Source organism: Erythrolamprus reginae, unplaced genomic scaffold (assembly GCF_031021105.1).
Source record: "Erythrolamprus reginae isolate rEryReg1 unplaced genomic scaffold, rEryReg1.hap1 H_21, whole genome shotgun sequence".
Lineage (NCBI taxonomy): Eukaryota > Metazoa > Chordata > Lepidosauria > Squamata > Dipsadidae > Erythrolamprus > Erythrolamprus reginae.
The window spans coordinates 355,001-375,091 of record NW_027248475.1 but is presented as its reverse complement, the minus strand read 5'-3'; the positions used below and the strand labels follow the sequence as shown (position 1 = coordinate 375,091).

At 38.3% G+C, this 20,091-nt stretch overlaps 2 protein-coding genes and 2 long non-coding RNA genes across 11 annotated transcripts in view; 3 read left to right on the top strand and 1 right to left on the bottom strand.

Moving 5' to 3' along the window:
- LOC139155482 (complement factor H-like) overlaps positions 1-8,050 on the top strand; it is an 85,417-nt gene extending 77,367 nt beyond the window's left edge. For all 4 annotated transcript variants that reach the window (XM_070730629.1, XM_070730628.1, XM_070730626.1 and 1 more), the window contains 3 exons: positions 1,416-1,610; positions 2,782-2,964; positions 6,740-8,050. In XM_070730629.1, the coding sequence (XP_070586730.1) occupies positions 1,416-1,610; positions 2,782-2,964; positions 6,740-6,753 (392 nt within the window). In that variant the 3' untranslated portion in view covers positions 6,754-8,050. The remainder of the gene's footprint in view (positions 1-1,415; positions 1,611-2,781; positions 2,965-6,739) is intronic.
- Positions 1-20,091, top strand: part of LOC139155477 (uncharacterized) — a 297,390-nt gene that overhangs the window by 107,508 nt on the left and 169,791 nt on the right. The gene's annotated exons all lie outside the window — the stretch shown is intronic.
- LOC139155481 (uncharacterized) overlaps positions 12,128-20,091 on the bottom strand; it is a 53,525-nt gene continuing 45,561 nt past the window's right edge. Inside the window, exons 3-6 of one of the 2 annotated variants that reach the window (XR_011557076.1) lie at positions 16,531-16,595; positions 16,306-16,419; positions 15,456-15,556; positions 12,128-12,600 (exon numbers count right to left, since the gene is read on the bottom strand). This is a non-coding gene — a long non-coding RNA (uncharacterized lncRNA). The remainder of the gene's footprint in view (positions 12,601-15,455; positions 15,557-16,305; positions 16,420-16,530; positions 16,596-20,091) is intronic. The other variant, XR_011557077.1, reaches the window with a different exon arrangement.
- The window catches only part of LOC139155478 (complement factor H-related protein 1-like), a 71,466-nt gene continuing 64,522 nt past the window's right edge, over positions 13,148-20,091 (top strand). For 3 of the 4 annotated variants that reach the window (XM_070730618.1, XM_070730617.1, XM_070730616.1), the window contains exons 1-2: positions 13,148-13,257; positions 20,007-20,091. The exon at positions 20,007-20,091 is cut by the window's right edge and continues 89 nt beyond it. In XM_070730618.1, coding sequence (XP_070586719.1) covers positions 13,194-13,257; positions 20,007-20,091 — 149 coding nt within the window. In that variant the 5' untranslated portion in view covers positions 13,148-13,193. Of the gene's footprint in view, positions 13,258-16,525; positions 16,605-20,006 lie in introns of those variants that run through there. The other variant, XM_070730619.1, reaches the window with a different exon arrangement.

The window sequence follows — 20,091 nt, the reverse complement described above, 5'->3', positions numbered from 1 at the left end:
ACACTCCAGTCTCTATTAAGGTCAAAAGCTGTAAACTATCTAAACACTCTTAAATCTGTGTCCAAACACAGCCAATATTGATTTTTCTAAAAGTGAAATTAAACAGAGATCTGGGTATTCTTTGCAATTCTGATGCAAAAACAGATTTTATGCCAAAACATTAAATGCCAAAACATTAAACAAACAAACAAACAAAAACTCTTAAAGAGGAAAGGTGAAACAATGAAAGAAAAAACAAGTTAGCCAGAAGGTGGCCTAGTAATTAAGCTCCAGAAGCACATTCCTAAAATGCTCCACATTTCCTGCATAACTATCACTGAACACAAAATCTGTAACTCAAAGGAATTTGTAAGTCTTCTCAAAACAAAGAATTCTAAATCGCAATGAGATATGACATCTAGTATTATAGTAATATCATTATCTGAATAGAGTCTTCAGAAAAAGATACTTTGAAGAGTTTTTTGGTGGGGTATTTTTGTTTTTGCTTAAATTTTTATCCTGCTTCTATATCCAGTTGCTGAATCAAGGTTACCAAACTGTTTAATGTGGGGGGAAATTGAATGTAAACCTCTCTAGTCCTAGCCTGTAGATGTAGCCACTAAAGTGTACTCACCTCACAGGGTGCTTGTGGTACAGAAAATAGAAGGTAGAAGGTAGAAATATAGCAGGGATGAGCTTAACATACTGTAACAACTGAAATGTGAGCAACTTAAATGTGAGTGTGCGTGTACTATCCACATCCATGCAAGCGTGCGCCAGCACAAAACACGGCAATTCGCTCAACTGCACCATCTGCACATTTGTGTAACAACAAACAACATGGCAATTCGCTCACATGAACCATCCAGACATGCATGCAATATAAAAAATACAGTGATATAGGATGGGATATAGGATGGGATTGCCTAGGCAGGTTGCCACTATAGGTTCGCCTAACCTGGTGTAAACCGACTGAACCTCTGAAGTATAGCTATATTTGCTCATTGACTCATTTATGAAAAGGCAGGATGAAAATATAATAATAATAACAATAATAGCAAGAATCATAATGCTTGATAAATCCCAGTGCAGTGATAAAACGGGGAAGTAGAAAGAAGTTCAGTCCCATTTTACAGTATAAGATTGAAGACATCAAATCAATATCATTCCATTCTCCTCACAGACCTCACAGATTGTAAACAGAAGAAATAAGGGCCTTTTATTATCGCATCACTCATTTTCACTCTCTGTTCTCTCTTTAGATCCAAGGCAGAAATTCAGATTTGATTCTGATATTGCACTAGAGCAAACAATAACATTTAATAACAGGTTCATCTTTGATGCTAGCACAGAATAAAGCAAAGCAAATGAATTGATAGAATATTCTGAATTTGGGGAGTGCCTTACTTTTTTTCCCCCCTATGCCTTCTCTTCAGGAAAAGGATGTGATTATATAGATATAGAAAATGGAAGAATGACCGATCATCTTGAATATTACAAACCATTTCCAAAATGGGAGGGACAATCAATTCAGTTTTATTGTTTTGATGGTTTTCTGCCTGCAAACAAGGAAACATGGCAAACAGCAACATGCAGGAGTTCCCGTTATGTCCCAGAAGTAAAGTGTTTCAGTAAGTAATTCTTCCCCTTTGTAGTAGATATTGCCAAGTACAAACAAAACAGGTCAGATGCTGTCCTGATCTTACTTTAACCTTAATGAAGTAACATCCTACAGAGATGTCAGCCTGTTTGTGGGTTGTTTTGTCTGCTAGGCTGATGTTTACACTTCTGTCCCTTCTTCTTCTTCTTCTCAAGAGACTCTAAAGGTTATTTTGGAGCCTACAGTTTGCAAAAGATGTGTACTAAAGCCTTAAATGATAGAGATAAAAGCTGAGTCTTTGATAAAATATAAACAGAAATAGCACCGGCAGACTTACCGGCCGGTGCCTTCTGCAGGAGGGTCGGGACGGCACGGACACATGGCAGCCGCCATCTTGGATCTCGGCTGAAGTCTCGCGAGATTGCGAGACTTCGGCCGAAAATCAGGCCAGTGTGGCCTGATTGCTGACGTGGCCGGGCGGGGCTTGCCAGCCCTATAAAAGGGCGTGCAGGTCCGGGTTCGGCCTGTTTCGCCCGGACCACGTCAAAAGAGCAGACACGTGGCTGTCTGCTCTTGGAGCCTCTTTCGGCGGCCCCCCGCTCCGTGGCAGGTTAGGGGCGGAAAAATGGGTGGTGGTTTAGCAACTGCGCGTTCTCCCTTGGGCACCTTTGGGGATGATTGACAGGTTCTCTCCAAGCTCGTGGTGGGGGCTACCTGAGCAGTTGGGGGGAACCTGTCTTTGGGTCCCGCACCTTGAAGCCCCCGGGTAGGGGTTAGCCGGTGGGACCCCCCTCATGCAAGTGCATGGCAGGGTCTCAGGTGAGGGAGTGGTCCCTCACCTGGACTAGCATCGAGATACGCCCATATGTTGCCCAGGAATATTTATTGCTACGTCATTTCCGCCCCGGAAGCAATTGTTTGACCCTGCAGGTCCATTGTTTGGGTCATAGTTAGATATGTTAATTTATGCTAATTTAGTTGAATAAATTATGCTAATTTATTTTAATAAAAATGACCCAGTTTAAATCCAGCTCTTGTGTCCGTGTCATTACTCCGTCTCTTCTGCAAAATAGGGTTCTTCTTCATCAGCTTTCTCTTCTCTTCACACCTTGTCATCTCTCTGAATTAGATATCATGCGGAGTATGAATAGCCTTCCAAGAACCATAAATGATGTAACCATGTTGCTCTTTTTTGCTTTTAGAAAGATGTGATCCTTATGTACGTTTTTATTATGGCCGTACTGTTTATAACTTCCGGAACAAGTACATAGAAGGTGACAACATTACATTTACTTGTGATAGCGGATATTCTCCTGCAAACCAGCAATCAACAATTACTTGCACAAAATATGGGTGGTCACCTGCTCCAAGATGTATCCAGCCAGGTAAGTTTTAGGAAGGTCAACTAAAATTGCCTGATGTGAAATTGCTTACCATGCTGTATATATGCACACATATGCTGTATATGTGCACACAGGTATACATGCACATACACACACAATGTGTGTGTGTGTGTGTCTGTGTGTGCATGCACACATATATATATATGGATTTCTAAATGAGAATTTGTGATAATTTAGCAGCAGGAAGGAAAAGAGATTCATATTTCTACAGGGAATTGTGCTGTGACTGGGGGTAAAAGTAAAGTTTATGTATATACATATAGTTGTGCCTATGTGCCTGTCATTTATTTATTAAACTTAATGCCTTCTATTACTTAGATCTGTTTAATATTTCAATAAAAAGGTGACTTCTGATTTGAAGAAAAATATTTTAGATGAAGTTTGTTAACAATTAAATATTTTTTTTCTTATTTTTGAAGACAGAAAGATGTGTTTTGATCTGCAAAGAGGATTTAGGTTTGTCTCCAAATACGATCTAAGGCTCAGCATAAATTGTTTTGGGCAGTATGCAAATATACAATAAATGAATAGATAAATGGCAATTATTAAGGAACAGTAAAATAAAGAAAAGGGTGGTAAATATCAAAATTATGTGATAATACCTTTTAATATTGCAACTAAAACAATTCACTGTATGTAACATATTTTTAAAACTTCAATGTGGTTGTGTGTGTGAATGAATGATAGCATTTGCATAAAAAGAATTAGGTCTGTGCTTCAAATACTTTCACAATTGTACGATGCTACAGAAGTCTTAAAATAAGACAATCCTTTAATTGTTGTCAGTGTAGTTGTATCCTGTCTAAACATTGAATCATGGCAAGGGGACCAAACTTTATTAATATGAGACAGTTAGTTGCTCATCCAAGTAACTTCAGTAGTCAAAGAAAAATTAATTAGGTAGAGAGAGGCACTGCAATGTAAAAACTTCAGGGATTTCTCCGTAAAATGTATTGCAATATGTCAGTGAAGATTTCCAATATCTTTGCTATAAATCTATCTACTATTACTGAACATCCAAAATATACTATTTAATTCTATGTACCCTATTTTTTGGTGTATAAAACACACTGGTATGTAAGAATTACCTAGATTTTAGAGGAGGAAAACAAGGAAAAAAGTATTCTGAACCAATTGGTGTAGTATTGTTTAATAAAATAACAGTGTGGCACAGGGGTCCCCAAACTTTTTACACAGGGGCCAGTTCACTGTCCCTCAGACTGTTGGGGGGCCGGACTATAAAAAAGCCCTATGAACAAATCCCTATGCACACTGCACATATCTTATTTAAAGTAAAAAACAAAATGGGAACAAATACAATATTTAAAATAAAGAAGAAGTAATTAAGTAATTAAGTAATAAAGTAATTTATACTTCTTTATTAACAAGTAAATTTAAACTTAAATCAACAAACTCCCTCCATTTCTCCTTCCTTCCCTCCCTCCCTCCTTCTTCTCCACTTCTCTGTTCCCTCTCTCTTTTCATTCTTCTCTCTCATTTGTTTCATTTTTCTCTCCCTCGTTTTCTCTCCATCATTTTCTCATTTTTCTCTTTTTCTGTCTCTCTCTCACACTCTTTCCATCTATCCCCCTTTCTCTCTTCCTCTATCTCTCCCTCTTTCTCTCTCTCTTTCTTTCTCTTTCCCTCTTTCTCTTTCTCTCTCTTTCTTTCTCTCACTCATTCTCTTTCTCTCTCCCTCTTTGTATCTCTCCCTTTCTTTCTCTCCCTCTCTCTCGATCTCCCTCTTTCTGTCTCTCCCTTTCTTTCTCTCTCTCTCTCTATTTCTATCTCTCCCTCTCTCTTTCTCTCCCTCTCTCTTTCTCTCCCTCTCTCTCTTTCCCTCTCTCTCTCTCCCTTTCTCTCTCTTTCTATTTCTATCTCTCCCTCTCTCTTTCTCTCCCTCTCTCTCTTTCCCTCTCTCTCTTGTTTTCTTTCTCTCTCTCTATTTCTATCTCTCCCTCTCTCTTTCTCTCCCTCTCTCTTTCCCCCTCTGTCTCTTGCTTTCTTTCTCTCTCACTTTCTCTCTCTCTTGATTTCTTTCTCTCTCCCCTCCTTTTTCTCTCTCTCTCTCATACACCACACTGGCAACAGGGCCTACCGTGGCCCGGTTTTCAGAAGGGGCCCGTGCCCAGGGGGTAGGAGCTGCCTCTCTCGCCTCCCTAGCCCGCACCAAAGGAGCCCGTGTCCTACTGGGGCGAGATCCCAGGGGTCCCTGGGTGGAAGCTTGCCGCTTGGGGGCTATGCTGAAGCTGGTCCCCAAAAGGGGGAAAAAACTTTAAAAATTTTTAAAACCTGCTAGCTAATGGGCCTTGAAAGAGCAGGCCCAAATCACCCAAGCCTCCCGGATGGGGGGTCCTGGGGCCGTAAAAGGGGAAAAATTAGCTAAATCCCTGTTAAACAGCTCAACTAAATTAAAATCCCTAAATTAAAATCCCTAAAGTAGCTTGCAGTACTGCCCTCTAACCATTGCACCACCGAGGCCCTTATCCCATAAAAGGGGGGCCTGTGATGGCCCACCACCCCTGCTACCATTCCTGAGTCCCCCTCCCAAAGTGGGAGGGAGGTGATGGGGGGGTGAAAGCCCTTCCCACCCTTGTTAGTCAGCCCCTACCAGCCCGCCCTGGCCCAGCCCTAAAGTAGGGGTGGGTGCCAGGGGGGAGGTGTTGCGGGGGGGGGGTAAGGCTTCCTCCCCACCACAATGGGAAGTAGGCTAAGCCTACTCCCCAAAGATGAATTCCTGGCAGCAACCCAAAGAAAATCAGAGGCCAGCCTGCCTCTGACTTGCAAAATTAAACCTGAAGCGAGGCCTCGATAGGCCTCGCCACATGGTCTGATCTTCGAAGTGAACAGAAAGCCTTCTGTTCAATTCCAGAGGCAGCCAAAGCAAGAAGGAGGTCCTGTTCGGATCGCCCTTAAATAGGGCAATCTAGGACCTCCTCTTGCACCCAACATGCAGTGTGCCATCCTGGCGTCCTTCCAAAAGCCGAACTTCCATTTTCACCAGAAACCAGAAGTTTGGGGCTCCGTGGAGCCGCCAACAGCGTCCCCCTGCTCTGGAGGCAATTTCGACTGGCGGTTTAAGCCGCCGGTCGGGCATTTCCAAATGAACACTCATACACTTTACTTATTTATTTCATTACATTGATATTGAAATAGTACCCTGCTCTTTGAACTTCAATATGCAATTTATTCCCTTACAGATATGTCTACATGCATATTTATAAATACCTAACAGAGGTCACAAGACCAGAACAAAAAATAAAATTAACTAAATTAGTAACTGTTTATGTTAGCAACAGCAAAAAACCCCACCTAGAGTTATAGACTCTAGAGTTATATAGAGTTTTACAGCTCTCTCTAAACAGTTTACACAATCAGCACATTGTCCCAAACAATCCTGGATTTCATTTTACCAATCTTGGAAAGATGGATGGCTGGGTCAACTTTGAGCTTGTCAGGAACAAACTCCTGGCAGAGGGAATGCAGAGTTATCCTGCAAACTAAGAATTACTTACTTTCTACTGAAATCTTTACGGTGCTCACTGATTAATTTTGTTGCGCTGAGCCACTAACCATTTGTTTTAAAAATGGTGATACTGACTTTCAGAATCAGCTTGCTCATGTAGATTGATATATTAAAATGATTGCAGGCTGCTTTCAGCTACAGATCAAATAAATGGGGTTTAAAAAATATAATTACATAAAATGTACAGTTGCAAATTTATTTCTTACTTACTGTTCACATTTTATTTTACAGATCTAAGTTCATGAACAACAGGACATATACAGCATCCTTAAAACCAGAAGATGAATGTCTGAAATAATATATCATTCTCTTTCATATGACACATGAAGCTGGATTGTATACAAATATAAACGGTGGATCCAAAATGAAGGCCTACTTTGTAAAAGACATTTTACCAACTGAAATTACTGGGAAAATGATAACATTTAAAAACAAGTTTATAGAACCATCTTTAAGGATGTTCTATTTAAGGATTAACTATTATAATATATTCCTCACTCAAGATGAATTTTTAAAAATATATTTATAAATTTATATTATAATAGTTCTACATTCCTCACTCAAGATGATTTATATATATATAAATATATATGTAGATTGTTCTGAGTTCGGGTTTTGCCCCGTGTAATATTTTGCATGTCTATGCAATGTTTCGGTGAAATCATATTCACCATCATCAGGCTGAAAAACATAGAGATAGAAAAACATCCCCAAAATATGAACAAGCGGGATGATACCTCCCACCTACCAGACATCTGGAAACCAGCCCTGAAACGTAACCCAGCCATAAAAACTGAAACCAGACTCAGAACACACATTGCAAAACAATCAAGTAGCCTGCAAGCTCCAACTACTCAGGATATCACGCCTAATCAACAACCATTAACTAATCAGCATACCTCAGCTACATCAACGACCCCAGGTGTTACCCCACTGACTTACCAGGAAGTTTCTACACAGGAGGCAATTGCTGAGCCATCAAACCACACCCAGCCACCAGTATTTATAGAAGGAAGGCAGCTCAGGTCTCACTGTGTTCACCCTAGAACAAAGACAGAAACACCAGCCTGAAGATGACGAGTGGGACCTCATCGAAACGTCGCCAGAAATTTCCAAATCCTACATGGGAAGAAACCCGAATATACCAAGACTGTCATATATATATAATTGTTAACATTTGATTAACCTGAATCAGTACCCCATCTTAAAGCAATGACAATAGATAATTGAAATTGATTTTTTACATATAGATGAGTTAAGTACTTTTAAAAAAATATATTAAAAATCTGTTAATCATTTTTGCCGCCAAACATTTAATAATTCAGTTTACAGTCTAATCCAAAATCCAGGAAGAAACTGGTGCTCTTTATGTTGCTCCGGAGATCGCCAAATGTACTTTGATGATCAGAATCTGATATAGGTTCACCCAGAGGAATTTCTATACTTGTTTTTGTTTTGCTTTGCTTTGATTGTTTGTTATTGCAGTATGAAATTATATAACTATAAGTAATTAAAATTTAAGATAAAGTTTAGAACTTGGAACAGGCCTTCCCAAACCACATTCCTTCAAAAGCTGTTATTTAAGACAAAATGAGCTAGAATTTGTCATGATATCAATTCAGTCTGCCACATGCGCCTCCACATTGACACACACGCCCAGGGGTGGGCTGCTGCTCAGATGCGGGGGAATGCAGTGGGGTAGTGAAAATGGAGCTCCACCCCAGAGCACCCAATTTGCACTGAAAGATGTGGAAAGAAAATGCAGGGCATCCTGCATAAGCCATGGCCTCAATGTGGTAGTAAAAATTTTGGTAGCCCTTCACTTCATACACCCATGTGCACAGCAGCTTCCTCATTCCTTTGCATGAGAGGAAAGCCCCAGCAGCCACAGCTGAGGGACCAGGCTACTGGGGACTTTTCCCTCCTCCTTTTTCTCCTGATCAACTCTTTGCTGAGTTTTCCGCTGTTCTTGCATTGTAGTCGGGCTGCACATCAGCAAACATGGAGAAAAAGAGATGCCCTGGTGGTGGGGGGGGGGAGAAGGATGGCCAGGAGCATGGCAGCCAGGTGTGGGGTAGTGGAAATGGAGCTCCATCCCAGAGCACCCAATTTGCACTGAAAGATATTGAAAGAAAATGCAGGGCTTCCTGCATGTTACCACTCACAGTGTGGTAGTAAAAAATTTGGTATCCCTTCACTGATGGCAGCCCTGTAGTGATGGCAATGCATAAGCAAAGGAGAAAGAGGAGAAGGAAAAGTGCAACAGTTTTCGCAACTTTATTATTTTATTTTATTTTATTTTATTTTATTTTATTTATTTTATTTTATTTTTTTATTTTATTTTATTTTATTTTATTTTATTTTATTTTATTTTATTTTATTTTATTTTATTTTATTTTATTTTATTTTATTTTATTTTATTTTATTTTATTTTATTTTATTTTATTTTATTTTATTTTATTTTATTTTATTTTATTTTATTTTATTTTATTTTATTTTATTTTATTTTATTTTATTTTATTTTATTTTATTTTATTTTATTTTATTTTATTTTATTTTATTTTATTTTATTTTATTTTATTTTATTTTATTTTATTTTATTTTATTTTATTTTATTTTATTTTATTTTATTTTATTTTATTTTATTTTATTTTATTTTATTTTATTTTATTTTATTTTATTTTATTTTATTTTATTTTATTTTATTTTATTTTATTTTATTTTTATTTTTTATTTTTATTTTTATTTTCATTTCATTTCATTTCATTTCATTTTATTTATTATTTTATTTTATTTTATTATTTTATTTTATTTTCAATAATTTATCTAGACTTGAGTTTCCTTTCTCTAATTCCCCCCACACTGCTCTGACTTGGATTTACAATTTCAGCCCAGGGTATCAAGCTGAAGCCATAGATTACAAAGATCCTTGCAAAGCCAATAAGAGAAAGGGAGAAGGGAGAAAGGAGGGAGGGAGGGAGCCCGCACACACACATGTGTGACAGGAGGACTTTTTAAAAAAACAATGCATAACTTTAAGCTTCTTCTCTGGGGAACTTGGGAAGTTTTTCTTAGCTCGGGCTAAGAATTTCGTCCTTCCTGTTTGTCTGCTGACTCCCAGGAATACTTGCTGCTTTGATACAAAGGGGAAAGGAAGGGAGAACGGGGAGGCTCTGTCATCTCAGTGAGTCTGTCTCAGAAAAGCAAATGAGGAACAGGAGCCAAACATATGTGGGCTAGTAGCTGCGTGAGGAGCACAGGGAGACCTTGACCTGGCTCACTGCCCCTTCCACCTCCTCAGGATGGCTGGAATCCTTGCTGCACGTTGGGGACTTCTCAGCTACTGAGGCAGGAGCGAAGGTACCTGCCACACCCACTGCCTAGCAGCCCTAGAAGCTCCAAATGTGTGCCTTTTTTTGCACTGCAGAGGGACTTCCCTCCATAGTGCAAAAAACTGCACAACAGCAAACTGGAAGTGTTTTTCTGAACTTCTGGTTTGTCCATTGGGCAATTTTTTTCACCTACCAGGCTTCAGACAGGCTTGTGCATATGCACGTGGGGGGGGGCAGCGCTGGGGAGATTTGTGCATGTGGGGAGATGGGAAGATGTGTGGGCTAGCACCCCCCCACACACATACATTTTTGTGCGTGAACCAAAAAAGGTTTGCCATCACTGACTTAGTGCAACTCATGAATCATTTCATAGGCAAACAAAAGCCTTTAACTGAAAGCTGATTAAGGCATCAGTAGCAGGGTCAGGTGAATGGTTCCAATCAACTAAGACAACAAAACTGAACTAGTTAATTGTAGTTTGCACTTTTTAGAGAAGGGCTACATTTGGGAGAAAAGCAGTTCAGAAAGAATAACTTGTTTATTTAATCTCTCTGTTCTGCAAGAGGTGAAGAAGAAAAACCAAATTGACCAGATAGTTGCTGCAAAAGTTGCAAGAGAGATGAGATATACCAGATTAAGAAATAAGCTCTATAACTAATTTTTCATGAGTCAGACCATGAATGTGTCTTCCAAACTCCTGCTGGCTTCCAATTGATTTTACTTGTGGGAAGCTTGCACGGTATATAGGTAATCAAATCATATGACACAGTGATGCTGTAAAGATGGAACTTCGTGAAACATTGGAAGTCCCCCTGGTTTAGTGCCATTTAGCTGAATTTAACTCCCATGATTGGAATCCAGAAATGTGGTATGGAAGTGTGTGGGGTTCTAGCAGAGAAGAGAAATAATTAGAAGGGGAAGAAGAAAGGAAGAAGGAAGCTGCAAGCAGGGATATATGTACATATAAAATTGATGACCCAATATTGAACTCCTGCAGGAAGGCATTGGACTGTGATTGCTCTTCCTTCCTTCTCAGGACCTCTTTTAGCAGAGGGGTTTGCTCAAGATATAATGATGGCAAATGTCACAACCATGCAGACGGATCCATGTAAGAAGACCAGCAAGAAAGACCAAAGCTTTTTGGAGCTCCAGAATGCAGGAATGTCTAGGTAAAAGAAAAATAGGTTGCATTCCCAATTCAGAGATGTATAAACCTCAGAAGAAGAAATGTGACAGGAAAACACTGAAAGCTATAGTTGTGAGAGGAGCTATTCCCCTGATACCACCTGAAGAGGTCTTACCATATTAGGGGGAAGAAGGTGGATGTCAGGGTTCCAAGTAACACCCCCAACCAAGTAAGACTCCAAGGCAGACATTTTCTCAAAGTTCATTTTTTATTAGAGATATCATATCGATGCATTTGAGATCTGAAAGTCTCCCTGGTTTTCCTCACCCCCTCCCAAAAGAATGTCAAAGTCCCTTTCCCTACACCCACATGTCCATCACCTGGCCTAATCAGATCACCATCCTAACTGGGGTTGTTGTCCAGTCATGTCTCTCCAGATGCAGACTGAACATCCCTGACTCTCAGGGAAATAATTTTGTTATGACTCGCCCCATCGTCATCCAACCCCTTTCCCATTTCCCACAGCATGTCCATGCACCAAGTCTGGCAGCCATGAAGATACAAAGAAAAATGGCTGACACTGGATGGTAAATTCCCCTCCCTGTAAAATGGGGATAGTGGAGGCAAAGGTTAATAAAGGGAGCCATCTAAGGAAGCCTATGTCCATATATTGTTTAATAGGATTCACAAAATGCTCAATGAGTAGGGTATTTAATTGCGACATAAATACATCGCAACCCAAGTCAAGGGAGGTGATCTGTAGATCAATACATATGAAGGGTGCATTATATAAACAAAACTCTAGTCTGTATAAATGTAGTTAATCATTAGCCAATCTTAACAGGAAGACTTTAAATATTTTATTTACTTTTAGAAATTCTACCGAGGGAGTATTTAGTGCTCTCCAATCAGAAGGATGCTCCCACACACACACTGCTGATTAGCTAGCTGAGCAATTTTACAATTACTAAAGAAGGATCCTTTATTGTCAATAAGTAATTTTTTTGAGAGAAAGCATGTCACATTTTGAATCACAAACATTCTGAACTAAGTCAGAAAAATCTCATATTTCCTTTAGTGATGAATTTTCCTTATTAATAAAAGGAGGATAGATATTGTATCCTTCTGATAAGTAAGTAATTTCTCTTCTCAGGAATTGATAGTATTTTGAGTTTTTAGATATTTGTTGAAGTGCAAACTAATCCTAGATTTGAGGTATTTGGTGAAAAAACAACATGTAGCAAATTGTACAAACAGCTTCCCTGATATGATTCTCTAATGTTTAATTAATTGTTGCTGAATATTGTAAAACTCCAGAATAATTTAAGAAAAAAAGTGGATATCTATATACTCAAGATTTCTATAAATATAAAATACATATGACAGATATCAATTTTTATTTATTTATCATCAAATTTCTACATTGCCCTTTTCACTGCCCATTCACTCTGGGTGATTTGTAATAAAATAAAAATACAGTTTTAAGACATGAAAGAATGAGAAAATGGTTTCCATTGCCAATAATTTTTCATAAAAGTCATATATAGTAATTTTCTTGTTAGCGACTGTTACTGAAGACCTTGGAAAAGTTCAGAATTGCTCAACACTGGAATGGAAGTGGAGGTATTTTTCTTCTGAAACAAATGATTGGATAATGATTAACTATATTTGGCTGAAGTTTGTAAAACTCCAGATTTAGTTAAAAACTGTATTGGATATCTGCAACACGTGATTCCTATTATTGATATCATAAATACAAAATAGATATCAAATGTAATTTTTGATCAAATTTCAACACAGTCCATCTTAATGAATTGATTCTGGATGGCTTACAATAAAAATACAGTGTTAAGACCTTGAAGAATGAGGAACCTACCAAGAAGTTTTCATAAATGTCCTGTAAAATAGTTTTGCTGTTAGCTGCTGCTATTGAAGATTTAGGGAAGACTCATAATTTATTAAAACCTGGAACGCAAGTGGTGATTTTTTCTTCTGAAGAGATGGAAGGACTGTCTGAAAAACTAAACTATTGCTTGATTTCTTTGTTCACAAAATTCTTGTGGAGTCCTCTGTTACCTGTCAAGATCATATTCTTATTCCAGTAATACTACCTCTTCCTGGTTTCTTTGACAACAAGCAAACAAACATAAAATGAGGAAGAGATAATAATAGCTAGGAGAAATCAGCTGACAAAGCCAAACCTCTAAACTTCATTGCCTGAAGAGCTATGAAGGGCTGGCTGGTCCTGGTTGCTGCTTTTCTTCTCTGGCCAGGTTGCTCTTCTCAAAATGGTAAGTTAAGAAGAGAAATCAAAGCGTTACTAAAGAAAATAATTTCTGATGCATTCATTAAGGAACAGATACTTTTAGCAAAAAGAAAGAGTTCCATTTTTCATTTGTTGCTTTCTGGAAATTTGTAATGCCAGATTCTTTAAGAACATCATAGGTTTATAATTCCAATCCAATAATTTTAGCAACTGATTTCTGAATAGCAAGATATTTTAATCAGTATTGCAAATTCACACTGGTTTTGAGGAACTTTGTTTCAGGACATGATATGATAATAACCAGATAATTGCCAGGTCTAATGATGCTACTTTAAAAGTAAAATGGAAAGTTCACTGTTTGATTTCATTAAAGTATTTGTACTTAATGGTTTATTTTATTTGTAAACAAAAATATTCTCAAAAGTATAACAGTAGAACAGGTATAAAAATGGAATGCATTTATTGAAAGTAATTCTATCATATTTTAACCAATAATATGCTATCAGCACTGTAGCATCTAAACTTTGTCCCAATTTTTCTCTCTTCCCTCCAAGTGAGGTTATTTTTAAAACACTGATACTATAGGAACCAAGCCTGTAGTGTCTGTAATTTACTGTGCCAAGAAAATGATTCTTCCTAAGTCAAAGGTTTGAAATTTTAATATCTATCTTAGTTATGTTTGCGTCAGGATACATAGAAAAGTATCATTTCCCAATGGGCCATTTGTGTGTGTGTGTATGTGATATCAAGTTATCTCTATCCCTATCTCTATCTCTACCTCTATATATCTACCATATTTTTTGGAGTATAAGATGCACATTTTTGCTCCCTAAAAAGAGGCTGAAAGTTTGGGTGTGTCTCATACTCTGAATGTAGCTTTTTTTCACCCAAAGCTTTTTTTTCAGCCCTAATTAGGTGCTAATGATCTTTCCAGCTCTAACCTTGCAGGTTTTTTCATTGTTAGTCCCTGCAAATAATGTTTTTCAAGCCCTAAGTCTTTGCAGGCTTTTTTTCATTGCTCTACTTGCTCCCAATGTTTCTTTCTAGCCATAACAAGGTGCTAGCAATCTTCCCAGCTCTTACCTGGTTGCAAACACTTTCATTGTTACTCTCTCCAAATAATGTGCTGAAGCTGACCAGATTAAGGATGCTAACCAGATAAATGTCTGGTAGGCAGATTTTTTCCCTATTTTACTCATCCAAAACTAAGGTGCATCTTATACTCTGGTGCATCTAATCCATCTGCCTGTCTGCCTGTCTGCCTGTCTGCCTGTCTGCCTGCCTGTCTGTCTGTCGGTTCGTCCGTCCGTCCGTCCGTCCATCCATCCATCCATCCACATGAATTTTGGTCATGTGATATTGGGGATGCCCCAAAGATCATAACTGTGAAAAATGGTTATAAGTCATCTTTGTCATTGTAACTTTGAAGGGTCACTAAATGAAGCGTTGTAAGTTGAGGACAACCTCTATACTGGTGGCAATCACAGCCAACCTCAAATCTGAAGATTTTTGTGATCTAGACTATAGGGAATTTTTTCTTAGGTTCTATTTATGCCCTCTCAACTCTGAAATACTAATAAAATCATATGTTAAAGAGAAATAACAATGATTTGTCAGTGATGTTTCATTAGAATGAAGTATGAACATTATTTGTGTAAGGGGAATTATGGTGGTATAAATCCCTTTTTCAGGAGGGAAGAAAACACGATGACTTATAGGAAAAGATGATTACATTCTTCATAAGCCTATGAGAATTAATTTTGCTAGAAATAAAACAGTGGTGACTGACATAGTCCGTCAGTTTAATCTGGTCCCATAGATGCCTCCAAATTTTCTAAGGAAAACCATGGAAAAAAGTTTATCTTGACATTTGTTAATGTGCTATCCAAATATGCCTGGATCTCCATTTTATTTAACAAGTCCACTGTGAGGCAATTGCAGCCTTCCAGAACATCTTCGAAATAGGATGTCCATCGTGAAAGTTACAGAGAAATGCTAGGAAAGATTTCTCAAATATTCCTCTGAGGAATCTTTGACACATTATTGCATTCATTACTTTACTGTAATAGCTCTTGTTGTTGTTATCCAGAGCCATTCACTTTTCCTCTACAGGACCTGGAGGAGGTAAATACTGGTTTTTATCAGTGGCCACCAACCTTTTGGGCACCAGGGACAAAATCTGGATCAAAGTTTTTGCACAACTCGGAGGGGACATTTTTTTACCTGCTGCCTGCACCCCGTAGTTGGGCCTTCACTTGCTTGCGCAGCTCAGTTTCTGGCATGCCATGGTCCATGCCAGTCCATGGACTAGGGGTTGGGGACTCCTGGTTTACATTAAAGAAAAATGAGGGGTTCTTTTTGACTCAAGTTGCACAAGAAAGATAATAATATATGTTGGTTTTTCATACAAATTAGATGTAAATTGTAGCAAAAAATATTCATATACACATCTATAAAAATGAAATATTTGAATTTAAGAAAATAATTTAAAATATTGCAACATATTTCTTAAAAAAAACCAAAAGAGGGGAATGGGAAATGAAACATAAAATAACATTTTTCCTTGTAAAAGGTAGTTTTTCTGGTTAATAAAAGGAGAAAGATAGATTCTGTCTTACTGATAAGGAAGCAATGTCTTATTCCCTATCTTCTCTCCTTGGGAGTTCATAATATTTTGACCTTCTAGACATTTGTTGAAGTGCAACCCAATCCTAGATATACAGTATTGTGTATGGGAAGAGGGGAGGAGGACAACAGGTATCAACGATTGGCTAATGTTTAAATGCAAATAGCTGAAGATCATAAAATTCCAGAATAATTTAAGAAAACAATTGGATATCTACACTGCCCTTTTTATCTGAGTCACTCTGGATGTTTTACAATAAAAATACAGTTTTAAGCCATTGAAAAATGTTTTCCATGACCAAGAACTTTCATAAAAGCAATGTATAATAATTTTGTTGTAAACTGCTGCTACTGAAGTTCAGAATTGATCAACACAGGAATGAAAGTACAGTTTATGTTTCTTCTGATGATCTGGAAGCACTGCCTGAAACGTTGAACAATTGCTTACCGGTAATTTGTTTACTGTTATCAGCACAACACAAAGTTCATAGTCTCATGAAGTTCTCATTTAGCTATCAAGATCACACTTTTATTCCAGTACTATTTCCTCTTCACAAGCTTCCTAACAAAAACCAAAGCAATAAGAAAAAAGGTGGAAAGGATGATAGTAGCTCAGACAAATTAATTGAAATAGCTAAACTAAGGAACTGATTTTTAGTGATTGGGAGATTACCTGAAGACCTATGAAGGTCTGGCTGCTCCTCGTTGCTGCTTTTCTTCTCTGGCCAGGCTTCTCTTCTCAAAACAGTAAATTAAGACAAAGATAAATCAAGGGGGCAAACATTGTCTTCTAGCATTCTTTTAAAGGAAGTTACTTTTAGAAAGTGCAAACAGTTTCATTTTTCTCTTGTGGATTTCTGAAAATTTGTAATGCCAGATTCTTTAATAATATCATAGATTTATAATTCAAATCCTCTTTTCAAATACAATATTTGAAAAATAGGAAGCTCCATATCCACACCCATCCCTGTTAAAAGTGGTGTCCCCCAAGGTAGCGTACTGGGACCTACACTCTTCATTCTCTACATCAACGACCTTTGCGATCTCATCACAAGCAACCATTTCTTTTTGTAGACGATGTAAAACTCTTCAACACCACTGATAGCACAACTACTCTACAAAAAGACCTAGACTCAGTTTCTGACTCGTCCAACACATGGCAACTCCAAATCTCAACCAGCAAATGATCTGTCCTACACATCGGCAAAAAGTATCAGAACTTCAAATACAATGTCCTGCCTGTCAAAGACTACTTCAGCTTCAACCACAACAACACAAGAGCACACAACAGATTCAAGCTTAATATTAACCGCTCCAAACTTGACTGTAAAAATATGACTTTAGTAATCGGGTTGTCAAAGCGTGGAACTTCTTACCAGACTCTATAGTATCATCCCCTAACCCCAAACATTTTTACCCTTAGACTATCCACAGTTGACCTCTCCAGATTCCTAAGAGGTCAGTAAGGGGTGTACATAGGCGCACTAGAGTGCCTTCTGTCCTCTGTCCTATAGTCTTTCCTATATCTCGTATTTCTTCTCTACTATATCCTCTATAACTTTCATTGTGTATTATTGTGTATTGGACAAAATAAATAATAAAAGAAATATTTTTCAGCAACTGATTTATGAATAGTAAAATACTTTGCATCAGTATTATAAATTCACACCCATTTGAAGGGTCTTTGTTTTAGTTAATAAAAAACTCGATATGATAATAATCAAGAGAGTACCATGTCTAAGCTAAGGTTTCATAAGTCAGAGTGTTTGAAATTATCAAGATATATCTCAGTGGGATTTACATCAAGAAAAATACAAATATATCAGTGGAAGTCTAAATTCACAGTGATCAGATCCTTCACAAGAACATGAGGATAATATTCACTTCACTAGACATTGTAGCTTAGACTATATTTGTTGATACTCAATATTCATATTTTTTGAGCCAATCATATATGCATCACTGTTTTATCAAGATTTTGGGGTTTATTGGGTGCTCAGGGAGGGGTAGCACCTCTGGTGTAGGAGCATGTCATGTCCATTTACAGCAGCTAATTTAGGGCAGCTTTTAGGGCAGCTGGTTCACCTTTGGCCCCCACCTGTCACTCAGCTCTCATCTGTGGCTCCTAGTAGCTTTAGCATGTGCAGCAGCCACACCCCAGGCAACAGCTTTGACAGTCTGGCCAAACCAGGTTAAGAGTAGCCGGTGGGTCACTGACTTTTGGCGAGATAGGGACTTATATATCCCAAGCATGTGAAGACAAATTCTGGTGGACTGAGCAGATGAAACCTATTAGAATAGGTCAATGATCATGAAGGTGGTCTCTGCAAGCAATGTGGTACTCTAAGAGCATGGCAAGACAGGAAAGATGCCCTAGTTAACCACTAGGAGAAGAGAAACTGACTGCAAATCTCCATTGCCTTGTGGCTATATACATCATTTGAAAAGGCTTGAGGCATATCCGGAGACGGAGTCCAGGAAGCAGTTCATGGCTGTGTATAGGCATGTTCTGATAACTCCTGTGATATAGCTGGAACCATCGTATTGGCCTTTGCCATTCCATTGGAATATTTAAGAGACGTGGAGAGGGGGGATCTGCTGCTTGGGTAACAGTCTATCCTCCATACTAACCTCTCAGACTTCATGCTCTGGGGAATCCAGAACATGATACCATGATCTTTCGAGACTGGGGGATGCCAATGCCAATCATGGTTACAAAAGTCAAAGAAGAGAAGACCTGGAACTGATCTCAGTCAACAGAGACCATAGAAGGCATTCTTTTTTCTACAATTGCGAAATTAGCTGAAAACACATCAGTACAATACCCCATATCAGGCTTTTACTTTCAAATTTGATAGGTGAAAGGTTACATGGTTTAGGACCAGATTATCTATGGGACTGTCATCTGCCTCATATATCCTAGTGACCGGTCAGGTCCCACAGAATCGGCCTTCTCCAGGTCCTGTCAGCCAGGCAATGTCACCTGGCAGGGCCTAGGGAAAGAGCCTTATCTGTGGTGGCTCCGGCCCTTTGGAACCAACTCCCTCCAGAGATCCGTACGGCCCCCACTCTCCTAGCCTTCCAGAAGGTGTTAAAAACATCACTCACATTCTTGCAGAGCTGGATCTTTGCCTTCGTTCGTGAATTTTTTTGTTCAGTATCCTACCTTTGTTGCCAATGTTAAGTTCTCATAATGAAGAGGCTGGAGACAGTATTGTGACTAACAGCTCTTTATTGCAAGAACCAACCCAGCAAAGCTCTCTTTAAATAGAGGGCTGCCAGCTGGTTTAATCAATCAGCGATTTCTATTCTCACTCTGCAAAGCAGGCCTTGGTGTAAACAATTAACTCAGATTCAAACCTTAATACATAACAGTTGACATTATTAATATTTTTGGTTAGATGTTGTTGATGAATTATACATGGAAAGAAGACAGGGTGATTGCAACTGGGAAAGGTTTAATCATGAAAATCCAATACATATAACTGTCGGAAAGATTTCTCCAAGACCAAATAGGGTAAACGAAAGTGCTTGCAAGGATGAAATTCCACAGAATTACAGGCAAATTACAGGCTGGTGGGGAGGGGGGATTTGATAGCCTTACAACCACTTTCTATGTCCTTATACTTAAGATTTGCTTAGATTAGGCATCAGCAAGAAAAGCTGATATATTACACTTGGATCTTGAGTTATGACCCACTTGGAGCTTCCTCGTCACTGTCATAATATTTTATGGTCTTAAAGTGGGTCAACTCACATTACAATTTTATGACCTTTTTCTAACGGCCAAATTACTATAGTCATTACACAAATCCATTGTTGTTAAGAGAAACAGCAATTCACTATGGCCAGGGGTCTGCCAAAAACTGGCAATCTGTGCTGGTTTTTGGCAAAACTAGTCATAACATAGAGTCACATGACTGGAGGATATTATAAATGACCATGAATGCAATGCAGGTCATTAAACAATGAGTCATTAGTCTAGGACTATCTGTAATGTGGATTAGAGTGTAGCAGGCATTGATTTACTACTTTAGAGAAAAGTGGGAACTAATTGTTTAGGAGGGAAATTTGTTAGATTTTTAGGATTATTTGGAAGAGCAAGTTTGTTAAATCATGTAAAATTATTTAATGCATATATAATTTCAGCATGTGATGAACCAGATGAGATTGACTTTGGGGAAATTGTGAGCGCTGAGAAAGCCAAGTACCTGGAAAATGACCGAGTGCAATA